Below are 14,787 nucleotides of genomic sequence, written 5' to 3'. Positions count from 1 at the left end.
ATTCTACTTCTTTCGTCAAGATAACAGCCATCTGCATGACTTATAGATCCTCGAATCCTCGATGTCAACACGCCGTCCTCCAAGGCTCCATCTTGATTGAGAATATCATTAGCGCACGTCTCGAGCCCAGTGAGATACTTCAAAGACATAATTGCTCGTAGCCGGTGATAAATCTGCGCAAGTCGAGAGAAGGGCAGAATAGTAGGCAGAAAATACTCAACCGTGATGTGCCCGCAATAGGAACATGGATGCTTAGGATATACATCGAGCCACAGATGATGTCAATCAGCATGTTCTCGCCGCTGTCTCGGCTAACAGCTACCATATTGCATGATCCGTACAACACTTGATACAGTCCCAAACTCGTGAACCACCTCAACAGACCATTCAAGAAACCTTCATGTACCGCCAAAATACTTGAGTTCAACTCCAAATACCGTCGACGTGGTGATACATGGTCCGGCATTAAGTTCTGGCTAAAGACAAACAGATCAGTGGGATTGCTGCAATCACGAGAGTGGAAACATACGCAGGCGATGCTGTAAAATGATTTCAAGAATTGTATTGATGAACTTCCTCTCAGCGCTTTCAAAACCTAGCATCGCCTTCCAAGTAGAGGAGCTTCCTTGATACGTGTGGACGGCATTGCTCACGGCTTCCCAAACAGCAGCTGCATGTGGAGATGCCATGTACTGCTCTAACGCGGTATTTAAAGGCCCGTGGATAGACGTCCGCCAGAGCCGAGAGTGACGTTTCTGGTCGAAAAGGTAGAAAGAGCACTCGAAAATAATGATAGCAGCTAAATAATTGATAATAAGTAAGTTCATTGCAACATGGCGTGAAGATTCACCAGAACTGAGCTGAAAAATTCGCTCAAATGGTGATATACTGGTAGAGGCCTAACATATTTTCAACATGGAATTGTGTGCGACCTGGGTCAATTGAACATACCCTAGAGAGTATCTTAGACTGCATCTCTGTACGTTGACCACCGTGAAGCTGAAGTCATGATGGAACGTTGAAAATTAGCCACCTGTGCTGTTCAATGCACTCACACGCTTCAATGAGTAACAACTTCGGTCAGCATGATGACTCGAGGTTTACAGACGGTGAAGAAACTCACACCCTATGAATAGATCGGCACAATCTCATCGGTGAGCAAGGCTCGAGGATCAAACACTTACAGCCTGTTACAGGATGCACCACTTCAGCGATTAGAAAATACCGAGTTCGACAGAGGACAACACACTGACTTCCTGTTGGATGGGCAATGTCATTGATGAGTAATGCTTGAGCTCGAATGAAGGTGAAGTGACTCACTGACTGTCAACAGAACAGTGATATCGTCAGTAGCAAGGCTAGAGCTTGACGGTAGATGAACACTCACGAGCTGTCAACAGTGATTGGCAATTTCGTCGGTTAGTAATGATCGAGCTCAACAGAGGATCAATGTTCTCACATGCTATGAACGGATCGACGATGTCATCAGTCAATATGACTCAAGGTTAATCACACCACTCACAACCTATCAATGGATCAACAATGATCTTGGTGAGCATGGCGCGAGGTCGACAGAGAGTGAACACACTCACACCCTGACAACAGGCCAGTAATTGTTTCAGTGAGATGGTGGGAAGTCGACAAAGGATAGATACTCACAACCTGTCAACGGATCAGCAACTTCTTCAGTATGACTTAAGGTTAGTAGAAGATGGATATCCTTACGTCCTGCCAATGGATCAACAATTTCATTCAAGTTGGTCAGGGAGGCTCGAACTCGATGAACGATCCATGCACTCACTCTCTGCCAATGAATGTACAATGGCTTGAGTCAGCAAAGCTCGGGCTCGATGGGAAATCAGCACACTCACTCGCTGTCAACAGATCAACCATTGCATTAGTGGATATGACTCGAGACTGAAATACACTCACAATCTGGCAAATTGTCAATCAGCAAGGCTCGAGCTCAATGTACGATGAACAAACTCACGGTCTGTCGGCATGTCGGCAGGCTCATTGGTGAGTTGAAGGCTCGATGTCGACAAAGGATGACCACACTCACATCCTGATAAGAGAATTACAATCAGCATGGCTCGAGGTCAAAGGGGGGTCAACACGCTCACACTCTGAACAACGTGCAATGACTTCGATCAGCATGACTCGAGTTTGAATGAGGACCAATACACTCACAGTCTGTGACCAGTGAACAACGACTTTGATTAGTATGACTTGGAGGAATTCTATCAACATATTCACCTCCTGGCAACAGAACAGCAGTGACTTCGATCAACATTCGAGCTCGAAGGGTCAACACACTCACACGCTGCGAACAGTAGAGAATGACTTTTATCAGCATGGGTCGAGCTCGAAGGAGGATCGAACTCACTCTCTATAAACAGCAAAAAATTGAGTCTGGACAACATGACTTAAGCTCAAATATTAACACACGCACATCCTGCGAACAGTGGGCAATGACCTCAATCAGCATAGCTTGAGCATGAAGGAGGATCAACATACTTACAGCCTGAGAGAAGAATAGTAAGCGATGAGTTCAATCAGCATTGCTCAAGCTCAAAGGAGGTGCACACTCACATTCTGTCAGTATATGGGTAATTTCTTCGTCAGCAAGGCTCGAACTCAACGAGGAACAACACACTCACACCCTGTGAGCAGATTAACAATGATTTAAATCAAGCTCGAGGGGGAGTCAACACACTCACTCTCTGTCAACAGCGGGGAATGAGTATGGCTCGAGCTCGAAAAACAAGAAGGATCAACACTCACATCCTGTAAACAACCAGAAATGGCTTCAATCAGCATGGCTCAAGCCTAAAAGAGGATCGACCTCACGGTCTGTAAACAGTGAGGAATGAGTTCAGTCAATACGACCCCAGCCAAAAGGAGGCCCAGTCACGCACACTCTGTGAACAGTGGGCAATAACTTCGATCAGCATGAGTCGAGCTCGAAAGAGTATCAACACACTCACATTCTGTGAATAAATCAACATTGTCTTAGATCAGTATGGCTCAAGCTCGAATGAGTTCAATGAGTATAGCTTGAGCTTGAGGGGGGAGGGTTTCTGCATACTCACAATCTGTGGATGGTGGTGGGTAACGAATTCAGTTAGTACGGCTCGAGTTCGAAGGAAGACCAACACACTCACATACTGTGGACGCACACTCTGTGAATAGTGGGCAATGACCCTGATCAGCATAGCTCAAGCTCGAAGGAGGATCAACACACTCACCCCCTGTGAACAGGTCAACGATCAACATAGCTTGAGCTTATATAAACGAGGAACTCACAACCTGTGAACAGTAGTAGGCAATGAGATAGATCGGCATGGATCGAGCTTGAAGCTGGAAAGATTGACACACTTACAAACTGTGAACAATTGGCAATGAATTCGATCAGCATTTGCTCGAGCTCGAAGGTGGTTCAACACACTCACAATCTTTACAGTGGGTAATCGCTTCGATTAGCATAGCTTGAGTTCGGAGGATCAACACACTCACATACTGTGAAGAATGGGCAATGAGTTCAGGCTTCAATCAACATTTCTCGAGTTTGTAGGCAGTTCAGCACACTCACGTTCTGGGCACGATGGATAATGGCTTCGATCAGCATGGCTCGAGTTTGAAGAAGGATAAATATCCTCACATCCTGTGAACAGTGGGAAATAAGTTCGATCAGCATGACTCGAGCTTGAAGGAGGATCATCACACTCACATACTGTGAAACAATAAGCAATGGGTTTGATCAGCACTACTCGAGCTCGAAGTAATTCAACATACTCACGCTCTATGCACAGTGGGTAATGTCATCGATTAGCATGACTTGAGTTTGAAGAAGGATAAATATCCTCACATGCTATAGACAATGGGCAACCAGTTCGATCAGCATGACTTGAGTTTGAATGAAGACAAATATCCTCACATGCTATAAACAGGCAATTGGTTTGATTAGCATAGCTCGAGAGAAAAAAGATCAATACACTCACACCCTGTGAACGAATATGCGATGTGTTGAATCAGCATACAAGAGAGCATCAATAAACGTACAGTCTGCAAGCATTGCCCATCATGAATGAGAGCAATTTTTGAACATTGCAATAATCTCACCCAAACATGTGGAAACCAGGCACCCAAGCTGCTTATTATCGCCTCATGATCCCTAGATATGCTGGATGAGATCTCGTGGGTAGAGCCTACAAGTCCCGCAAGTGTGCTGGACAGTTTTGGTCGTTAACGTCTGCAATATTCAAATGAAATTCTGGATAGTTGCCTTTCGACTGCATATTTCATGCAGAGCTCCAAGTTGGTCTGTTGAGACGAGACAAGCAATTGCTTAAGCACTTCATCATCACCCAGAGCTCCAGCCGTGCAGTCGATGAGTGGCCCACAATTGGCATCATCGCTGTTCATGTCTAATGTCGGGTGTAGATCAACGATCATCATCTATAATCCAACGATCAACGGCTTACTAGGAAGGCACACATGACATTTTGGAGGGTGTGGGATGTCTTTGGAGTTGTATAGAAACTTTAACTGCGGCCCGTTCGCAAATGACTCCTCGGCACGCTTCGGGGCCAGTTCTTTGGCGCCCTCCCTCGATTCGCCGGTCTTTCTGAGCTGCGCGTATTCAACGTCGTACAGGGCATCGAACTTGGTAAACACTACTATCACTGGGACTAAGGATTGTGAACCAGTTGATCAACAATCAAATGCAAAAGCTCACCGCTTCCGGTGTCACACTGAGAAAAAAATTTGATTTCCCCTTGGGTAAAAGCCCTGCTTGCCTCATCCATTGGGATACAATACCTATGTTAAAGAAGTGAGCCAGCGCATGTCGCCAACTTGACCAATTACCATATGGCATGGATTCGATCCTTCAGATTGGTTTTCTTAGAACGGCCCCTGATAAACGCCTCCACCTTGTCGAATTCGGAGTTCCCGCCTGCCTCAAAACCGCAAGAATCGTGAAAGACGAATCCTGGACTGTGTCGAAACACCATTTCATTCTCGATGTCGTGCATTCCACACTGAGAATATGTCAGATCATGTTGCCGACTAAACGCATACATATTACAAACAGTACGCCTTACATTTCTAGATGGGATTAAAACGGAGGCACTGATCTGATGAATCAGTCTTGAGTCAGTCGTCACTACCAGGCTGCTATTATCATGCTCCACACCTTTTTCCCGGAGCTGTTATATATTTCTGGTTTCTTCCGGGTGTTGCAAACCCGCTGAAGGATGGTGGTTTTTCCTGCATTCGCTCTTCCTATAATGAGGACTCGGAAGTGACTGAACCTATCTCTTATATCTGAAGAATCCATGGAGGAGGGTGAATGAGACCGGGGAACGTTCAGCGCAGGTACGTAAACTCTGTGAGTGTCTGAGTCAGTTTTATAGAAGGAAGAGACGACTGTCTTCCTTCTATTGGTCTGCCAATGGGAAACTATCAAAGATTCAGTCTGGGGTGATGCCATATACAGATAGCTGTGCGTTACCCATGAGGCGTACATGAGTGAGACCTCATGTTGCTTTAGAATCTTAGATATCGTTTCAAATATTATTCATCAGAGCCTATTCGGCTCACAGTACATCAGCATCTAGAAACACGTTCTAAACTGCAGGAGGCCTAGGTTGATGTGTTGGTATTCGATCACTTCCTGATTATTCGCTTCCTATCGTACGTGTCGGTGATGGGTCCAACGATGAATTCAACGTTCATGGCAGACCTGCAGCATGTAGGATATAATGACGCCCTCGCCGGTGACTCGGAGTAGCCTGGGGACTCGTTAATTTGAACCAAACCTTGTACATATTGCCATTTTCATTTCCGAGTCATAAGCCAAATAGTCAAAACATTTACAAAGAATCGTGCACCATGAAGCAAACACGAGGATTAGATTCCAGCATCGCTTTTCCGATTTCGATTCAGTCCAGCTTCTATATACATCACACAAGTATACCGCACTGCAGGGATGCAGCTGACTAACTTAGCCTGCCATGCTCCACATAAATCTAGAGTCAGAAGGGGATGATTCCCCCAACTCGAGTCCGAATGGCCAACCTTTTCCACACATTACCCGTTTACCGTCCTCTCCAAATATCTGGTACTCAGCTCTCGCCTTTGCTGGATGGCCTATCCAACTAAGTGATATATCTATAGGTATCTCTGTTGATTTCAGCAAGTCGGGCAAGAATGTAGGGTCCGCTGAAGTACGGATCGGCAGGTTGCGGTACGCGATTGAACGCGAAGTAGGAAAGATTTTGCGACGAACATTTTCTCCACCCATGTAATAAGGGCTTGACCCCCTAGATAAATTTGCCTGTCTGAATCGTGTTTTCCCCCAGAGAGCTTGCTCTTGCAGATTCGTTTTCCTTAGATCTACGTCACAAGAGCTGGTGGTTTGGAGCGAAGGCTGGGCATGAAGACATCAATTTCGATACCAACGACATCATCCGTGTCGAGAGACAAGGTCAAGCATCGATCGTTTCGCTCTCACATTGATTGGTCACTCACGGACTCGACACCACATGCACAGAATACATCAAGTTTCATAAGAAAATCAAAATCACCGTTGAGCTTTTCGGGAATACATCAACATCGACCGAAGTAAGAACCCATGTCTTGCTTTGGAACTCGTCTAAGCTGCACATAGCGAGCGGAACAGACAGCGACTTCTTCTGGTGAACACCCGGAGCTTCAGTCTACCACTGGCGAGATCATTCGGATTTGTCCTCGGTGAGTTAGGATAATCACATCACGCCATTCTTCGGTTGACACCAGAGGCTCTCAAGGTTTCGAATTCTGGTGATAGGAAAGGTATCAAATCCTCGCTCATCTCACGCCTGTGATGACAACATGTTTTTAATAGACCGGCGTCGGCAAGTCTACGCTGATTAATCAGGCATTCGGAGTGGAAGAAGCGGTAGGCTGCTCATGACACTAAAACACTTGCGATTTACTGATTCTGTTTGCATAGCTCACTTCGCATGATAAGCCGGGCGAGGCTAATATTGATACCGAATTCATCTCAAAACAGAACGACAATTTTGTTCTCCATGATAGCAAAGGTTTTGAACCGGGGGAAGAAGATAACGTCCAAATAGTCCTAAATTTCATCCAACGTCGGATATCTGAGCCTGCTTTGAAAGATCAGTTGCATGCTGTTTGGTACGGCCTCCATCTTGATGAGTCTATGACACGCTGACGACGTACACGAAAGGCTTTGCTTTGAAATACCCCGTGCAGGCGGGCGTTTATTGGAAACTGGTATGGAGGCCTTCCTCACATTGAAGCGCAACGGAAAGTTAGGAAATAGTACGTTTGTTAAAGATTATCACTGCGCAGGTAGCAACTCACCCTTTAGTTTAAGTACCTGTTGTCGCCGTTTTTACCAAGTACGATATGCTCATTGAACGCATGGAACGTACTTTGGATGGCCCATCTCTCAAAAGGTTGAGCGATGACGCCATCAAGAAACTCGTCAATAAAAAAGCAGATGCTGAACTCAAGAATATCTGCATCCAACCCTTACAGAAGTTCGCCGGGCGTCATGTCCCCTGCGCTGCGATATCTAGTGGGTACTAATGGTTTGACCGATTTATGCGTGCTTCTGAAATATACTACCACATCCAAAGAAGATCATAAGGAAACCCTTGTACCTTTGATCCAGGTGACTGAAAACCTCGTCCGTCAGCACTTTGCCTTCGAGGCCTCGGTGATGACCTCTATAGCCCAAAGAGTGGATCCTGGACTCAAAATGAATGCATCAATTGAGTAAGCATTACTTGCCTTGTTCTTATCTTATGATTTATGTATCATCAGGGTTGGCAAGAGAAGTTTGTCTTAATTCGTGTTAGCGATCCCTGAGCGCAACTGAACTTTCATGTGCTACAGGATATTGGAATGCACTGGCATCAAGCACAGCGTTCAAGAACCATACGATACGGGAATGTCTGCATGTGCTTCACGACGACATCGTTGCAGTCTGGAACTTTCATGACCCTCATCGTGTAATGGATATTTTCTCTGCTATCGTCGCATTTATTCTGACTTGATTTACGCCTAGTACTTGTATAGCCCAGAGTTCAGGACATTGATGGTGAACATGGTTGACAAAATAGACGCTGAACCTACAGCGGATCCCAACAAGACCATGTGGGTCGATCTCTTACGCGACGGATAAATTCTTATTTCATTGGGTGTTCACAGTACTGTAGGGCTCTCTATTGTGGGTGCTATCACGTGCATCATATCTGCCTCGGCAGCACCTGCGGCTCCCATTGTGGTGCCGATCGCGGCAAGTGTTGTACTCGCTGTATGGGCTCGTGATGTGTACCAGACGTCGTACGTACCGCTATTCGTCCTTGAGCGAAAGAATATCAATACCTCCTCAGCCATGCAGTGCTTCAGCGCTTTATGTCGTACATCATCGACTTAACACTTGTGTTGCAGACACTGCATCTTGTGTCTGAAAGCCAGCCACTCTCTCGTAGGGCTATCAAGCTCGCTCTCGCTTCCTACTATGCCTCACCGATCAGCGGAGAAGTCCATACCAAGATTCAGATGTATAATAGGCAATTGACACTCCTGGAACGCGTTGACCGCGATACATTGGATAAAATCATCGAACTCATGCAGCTCTACAGCATCGGTGCAGAAAAATTATCTGCACTTCGTGCACAAATTTCGCTTGTGGATGTGTCATCAGATGAACCATGGGAAGTCGAGAAGGCGGCGTAACACTTGATTCCTCTTTTGCGTATGTTATGCAGCATTGACGAGTATTGTCTGAGTACATACTTCTGGAGTAGTCATGGGATTGCAGTGATGTTGTAAACTTGTAGTAATCGTAATTTCGGCTGACCTAACTCATAATTACATGGCAATATGGAAGATGTGAGTCGCTTGTCATCACTACAGGGCCTTTTGTGATGTCACTCAAATCATCTTGCAGAGATATGGTATTGTCCCTGAGTCCGACGCGGAAGCAGCTGCAGCTATGCAATGCACGAACAGCAATAATGCTGACAGCTCAACGCAGCAAGTACAAGCTGTAGCGGGAGCACAAGGCTCCCAAGGACAAAGTGCTCAGGGGCAAAGTTCTGATTCCGAAACAGGAGAACCTCTAATAGAATGCTGTGGATTTTATCTTGCTCGTCGTCGGCCTGCACCGAACTAGTCCTTCCATCGGTTTATCATGGAGGCCATCGTGGTTCTTTTGCGAAATCATTTCTCGACGCGTATGAGTCAACCCAAGCACTTGAGGACGGAAGAGCAGATGTAGTGGAGGATTTGAGTGTGCGTCGGATAGGCTGAAGGGCGAAGGTAGTGAGTGAGTGTGGGTTGGTGACGCCGTCGTATGTGAGCCTAGCGCAGGTGATAGTTTGAATGAGCTTCAGATATGTGTAGAATAGTATCACTATCGTTATCAAAATCAGTGAATACTGCCTTACTGTCAAACACGCCGGTCCGTTATAGACGAACTGTGAGCGAGTTTGAATTGCGTAACAGATATCACACATATGTACCATCTCGTGAAGCTTGTGACTGTACAAAGTCTATAGATGTGTGACGCGAAAACAGGAGGTGAATGTCGGAAATTTCCTAAGTGGGTTGCAATCACGTGCATTTGAGACTCGGTATCAACCGTATTGATACCGAGTTGAGATATTTGTACCTACATTCCATTATTCATACCTAGTAGGAACATTTATACCGAAGTTGCCATATTGATAGCGACATTGCATAATTCTTGGTGAGTCACATTATTGATACCGCGTTGACATAATCTTCTGCAGCATTGATTCCACATCACAAAAATTGCTCAGGTGTGACATTGCCTGATATAGACGGGAGGGTGGCTGAACGTATGACTAAACTAATCCGCGTGATGTCATCAACACCTCGACGCGACATTGGAACACAGGCGCATATATCAGAATGATGTCTATCCCCTCACCATACTATCACCAAGACAATAAGTAGATACCTCTTGTATCTAGATTACATATTCCAGACACTAGTATATACAAATGATGTCAAGTAGATACTTAATCCATTTTTTTTGCGCAAGACAAAAAGACACTGAAAATTTAATGAATTGTGCTGTGCAATCATGATCGATCAAATGAGAACATCAAACGAGAACTTCATTAAACTACAATACATCAAAGTGCCCCATAACCTTCCTCTGCAAGTACATCCTCATCCAGCTCCTCTCCTTCATCTGCTATGACTCTATCCTCATCATCATCATCTTCTTCATCACTCTTGTCAACATCATCCAAGTCATCCTCAACATCTTCCCATTCCTCTTCCTCTTCAGCTGTGTCAGTTGCATCATCACCTTCTTCGGCTTCCACTTCTTCAGCTCCATGTTGCTCAAGTTGGAGAATGTCGTCCCAGTCTCTGGTAGCTTTGTGGCCAATTCCACCACCATGGAACCACATGAATATATCTCAATCAACAAATCTATATGTTATGTAGATACTATGTCAGTCTATGTAGCAAGAATAAATTAAATTAAATGCGCACATATTAACATAGTGAAATTGGCATTCAGACTCAAGATCTTGAGGATCTGTGTGATGGTGAAAACTTGGAATTAAATGAATCCCACAAATGACAGAGTCTGGATCCAAAAATCTGTATGCATCAGGGCTGTCTTGATCGAAAAATTTGAGGTGCTGGAGTTGTTTTACAGTCCAACCTGCAGGTGAACTATCCCTTCTGAACCATCGGACAAACAGGAAGTCCATCCAAATTGGTTCAGAATACATCCTCGTGTCGTCCTCATGGTATTCCACATTGATATGAAAGATGCCGATGACATGGGCATACCAGTATGGGTGAGTCTTCTCATCTTCGTGGGAGAGTACCATTATGTTGGCATGAGTGCAGGGATTGATGGTGTCCTGTTCGCGTCATAGATCGTATGTTGTATAGTTGATGCATAAAATGCTGTGGTGGTATATTTTGTTGTCAGTAAACAGCACTGAGGTATGATCAGCATTGGAGAAGTCATGCTCATCTCTGTCATATGTGATATTGTGAAGCCAAGCAAGAACATGGTCCTTGAGTTGCGGAATGAACTCCTGATAAAATTAATGAAAGTGTGAAAATGAAAATCTAAAAAAAGCTTACCTCAATAGCCAGATTGGACAAGTCTCCAACCTCTCTGCGCTCAATTAACCAGGAGGTGATGTCGTCATTTGCCCAAGCATATTTGGCAATGGAGTAGTGATTGGATGGAGACAATTGTGTGTGCTGTGGTCTCAGATTCCGCTGTGCTGCAAGTGCAGTGATCACCTTCTCAATGAGGCATTCTTGCACTTCTTGAGAAGTCATGCTGGTGAGAGTTTGATCCTTCTTCTTTCCTGTTTGAGGGCACTGGTGCTTTGATCGACGATGCTTGAGTTCTCCCTGTTGGATATTAGTTATTAAATGAATGACATCATGAAAAGAACACTTATCGGTTGTGTGGAATAACTATCAGTAGTACCAACACGCCGGATAGTATTAGGGTAGTCGGCAAGTGCGTGATATTTGTAAGTATAAAGATTTAATGTCTTTACCTTCGGGTTTGATGTAGCCTTGCTGATCTGCAATGTGTTTGCTGATCCCACTTGTTTTGAGGCTAATGCAGACAGATGGCGTCCATGAGCAGCATATTCATGGGGAAGTTCTGTAGTGTGATAATATGCACAAGTGGTGCACTGAAACTTGCGAACCGATTGACTGAGGATGACTGTTGCTGAGTCAAAAAATGCAAGAGTGTCATCCATATGTATGCAGAGTTTTGCATAAGCATGCCAGGTAGCCAGGTCAAAGAGGAGGTCAAGAATGATCGTATTATGATTGGGGGGAAGAAGTCCTTCGAATATGGGTATAGCACACTAGAAATGAAAGGCACATCAGTGCATCATTAAATTCTGATGGGATCAATCTTACCTGTAGTAGATCCTTGAAGTCATGGGCTGCGAGATGCTTCATTGCAGAAGCATTCTTGTGGAACCGTCTGATTGTTCCCCTACCAAAAGTAGGAACTTGACGGTACCTGTATGTAGTCATATAAGCGTTGTAATATTGCAAAAAGCACTATGACATACCTGAAATTAAGCTCTTGAACCACTGAACCACCTGCGGCAAATAGAATGCACATTAAGTGTGTGAAAATTGCTTTCCACACACCGAGCTCAAACTCATGAAGTAAGTCTACTACAAACATCAAGAAAAAATTGAATATATATTTGAGAAACTGTGTTGAAAATGCATTCTGAAATGAAGTGATCAGATATAAATCTAAGATTAATGTGCAGATTATTTACCCGAGTTGGAACTAGCGACTCGCCTTGCAGGGTCTTCTTGATCCGTTGTCCATTGATGCTGACACTGTGCTGAAACATAAGCCTGTGGGCTTTTTCAACTTTGCAATGACGTCGTTCATCATCAACACACTGCGTTGCCTGGCGGTTCTCCAGATCAATCTTCATGCCCATCTTGGGGATGTCTTCTTTCTTGATCAGGCAGTAGGGGCAAGGGCATTCACCAAGGAACTTGATGCAAGCCAGCAGAATCCTGTATTAATAAATATCAAATGAGAAATGATCATTAAAATTAAGATTAAAACACATACTTTTCTGGATAGTCTGCTGAGTAAGTAAAGAAGCAGGGGAAAATGTGTCAAGTGATCCCATCCCCACATCAAATGATGATGCCATTTTTGTAGGTGTCCATAAATTTTTCATCCAGTAGAAGCACCCATATGGCTTGCATAAGTTTGTGTTTACAGTGAGTATAGATGTCACTGGATGATGCCTCATCAAAAAGATGGCCATAATGGTCTTGGAAGTCATCAGGAAGCTTAATAGATCAAAATTAGCATAATGAAATTAATAGAACGCAAATGAAATGGAACATACATTTGGAATATATGCAACATGATGGCATGCAGATGCTGTTGGCTTGCCTCGTGTGTACTTGGACTGATTGCCAAAGCACAGATAGAAGGGCCAGAGTGATGCATCACCAAAACTTGCCAGGTGAGTGCTGTCAGACCACATCATTAGTGAGGTGACAACTCACTCAAGGTTATTGCCTGGATCTTGGGGAAGTGCATTAATTTCTGTGTGGGCTTCTAGAAAGGCCAGTGAGGAATATGCCTTGCTATAGACTTTGATGGTGTGATCATCAGAAGTCTTCCATTGCTGATGGAAGGGTGTTAGATGAAAGGTGGACATAATAGTGTCCTCAAAGACGGATGTAATGACGTCAGTGAGAGAGCGGTGATGAATGCCAGTAATATCCAACTCTGGTGCATCTTCTTCTGATGTGAACTTAACCTTTTCTTTGGGGAGGCAGATTTTTACTGAAGAGCTGCACCAGCCATTTTCCACACAAAATGGATTGGATTGGTCCTTGAGGTACTCCTTCATGAGCCTTTTCTCCTGTACATCATCGAAAATCTGCATGTCTTCTCTGTTGTATTGATCGTGATTGAGAAACTCCCTAGTGAGGCATTTCATTTCAGCGCTCAACTTTGAGTTTGTGCTGGAATATTGCCAACACATCAGAAGCCCTGCGGTTGGGCTGCTAAATGGGGAGAATATATCCTCTGGTTGGATTTCTTGGGAGGGAAGCCCAGGAACAATCTGAGATTGCGACAATTGAGAATTGCCCCAAGTTTTGAAGGTTGGGGCATCAGCGATTGCATCCAGGCCTTCATTTGCAGTGGGTATGAGGGTGGGTTTTTGCGCATAGATGTGGAAAAGACCCAGTGAATCCAGGGGAGTCTGGTAAGGGATGAGTATGGGCTGGTGGTTAAGGAGTTCATTGATGAGTTGGTTGGGAGGACTATCTGGAGGAGGAGGAGGTAAATGTGGGAGATTGGTGGGTCCAGCTGGCAGATAGTCTGCATAATGAGTGGGCATGTGGATTTGTCGGCCAGAATGAGCAGAAATGATGGTGGGATCATCAGGGATTGGTGAGATTGGTGTGCCAGTGTCAGTAGAAGCTCCAGCAGTATTTTCATCCTATTAGTTGTAAAATTAGACATATTGATCATTTCAATAAAAAATGACTTACTTTGTGCATGTGATCATGATCAACCCAATGATCATTGTTGATATCCATCTGGTTTTCAGGACTTATTTGATGAGCATTGTGGCTCATTTCTCCACCTTCTGGTGAGGAAGATGCATTGGGAGCCATGACATGTCTTCTTTTCTTCTTCTAGCGCATTTGCTTCTCCAGATGGCGCTGCTGTTTATAGATGTCAGCATCAAGACTCTTACTGGCATCACACTGAGCCTCATGATTGCTCAGGCCTTTCTGAGTGGTGAAAGCCTTTGAACACCCAAGGCAGGTGAGGCCATCCATGGGATGCACACTCAGGTCCAACATGAATACAAACTTTAGATTATATATTGCATCATACTTAATAACAAATTCAAGGACTTAGCGGTTATAGGTAGTAGTGACCCTATTTCCTGCAACTCTTCTCTAAATCAACACAACTCCTTGCCTAAGTCCTTGCCTGCACCATCACGCGTGGCCCTGCTATCAGCACCTGGATGGTATGTTAACATCCTCAAGCAATTATAGACACACCTATACCAGTCTGGATGAAGCCATCAGTGCTTCTGGTGCCATATAGAGTGGTTGGCAGTGTGTGATCATGATCGTGGACTTGGATATGAAGAAGAGATAACTTCAACTTAGAGGTTGGGTGGATACAAGGTGGTCACATGATTTTGGAGATTGAAATTT

The 14,787-nt window shown here is 44.6% G+C and overlaps 3 protein-coding genes across 3 annotated transcripts; 1 reads left to right on the top strand and 2 right to left on the bottom strand.

The window, feature by feature from the left end:
• Window positions 1-398: 398 nt before the first annotated feature.
• Window positions 399-975, bottom strand: BJ212DRAFT_1484823 (uncharacterized protein; the record flags this gene model as incomplete). The annotated part of the gene is made up of 4 exons (XM_041340871.1): window positions 399-472; window positions 530-799; window positions 851-899; window positions 952-975. 4 exons carry the CDS (start codon window positions 973-975, stop codon window positions 399-401), a joined length of 417 nt encoding a protein of 138 aa, XP_041188957.1.
• Window positions 976-4,245: 3,270 nt separating this feature from the next.
• Window positions 4,246-5,341, bottom strand: BJ212DRAFT_1484822 (uncharacterized protein; the record flags this gene model as incomplete). Its single annotated transcript, XM_041340870.1, has 6 exons — window positions 4,246-4,427; window positions 4,485-4,691; window positions 4,739-4,821; window positions 4,870-5,042; window positions 5,094-5,138; window positions 5,198-5,341. 6 exons carry the CDS (start codon window positions 5,339-5,341, stop codon window positions 4,246-4,248), a joined length of 834 nt encoding a protein of 277 aa, XP_041188956.1.
• A 676-nt stretch (window positions 5,342-6,017) lies between these two features.
• BJ212DRAFT_1579820 (uncharacterized protein) lies at window positions 6,018-9,011 on the top strand (the record flags this gene model as incomplete). The annotated part of the gene is made up of 16 exons (XM_041342267.1): window positions 6,018-6,307; window positions 6,366-6,490; window positions 6,557-6,627; window positions 6,674-6,756; window positions 6,813-6,837; window positions 6,890-6,943; window positions 6,998-7,188; window positions 7,241-7,335; window positions 7,391-7,594; window positions 7,656-7,794; window positions 7,843-7,856; window positions 7,915-8,030; window positions 8,087-8,175; window positions 8,230-8,364; window positions 8,415-8,916; window positions 8,975-9,011. 15 exons carry the CDS (start codon window positions 6,018-6,020, stop codon window positions 8,758-8,760), a joined length of 1,977 nt encoding a protein of 658 aa, XP_041188955.1. The 3' UTR covers window positions 8,761-8,916; window positions 8,975-9,011.
• Between the last annotated feature and the right edge of the window lie 5,776 nt (window positions 9,012-14,787).

Source organism: Suillus subaureus, assembly GCF_016647635.1.
Source record: "Suillus subaureus strain MN1 chromosome Unknown BJ212scaffold_36, whole genome shotgun sequence".
In the NCBI taxonomy this organism is placed as follows: domain Eukaryota; kingdom Fungi; phylum Basidiomycota; class Agaricomycetes; order Boletales; family Suillaceae; genus Suillus; species Suillus subaureus.
This window is presented reverse-complemented; position numbering and strand designations above follow the sequence as displayed.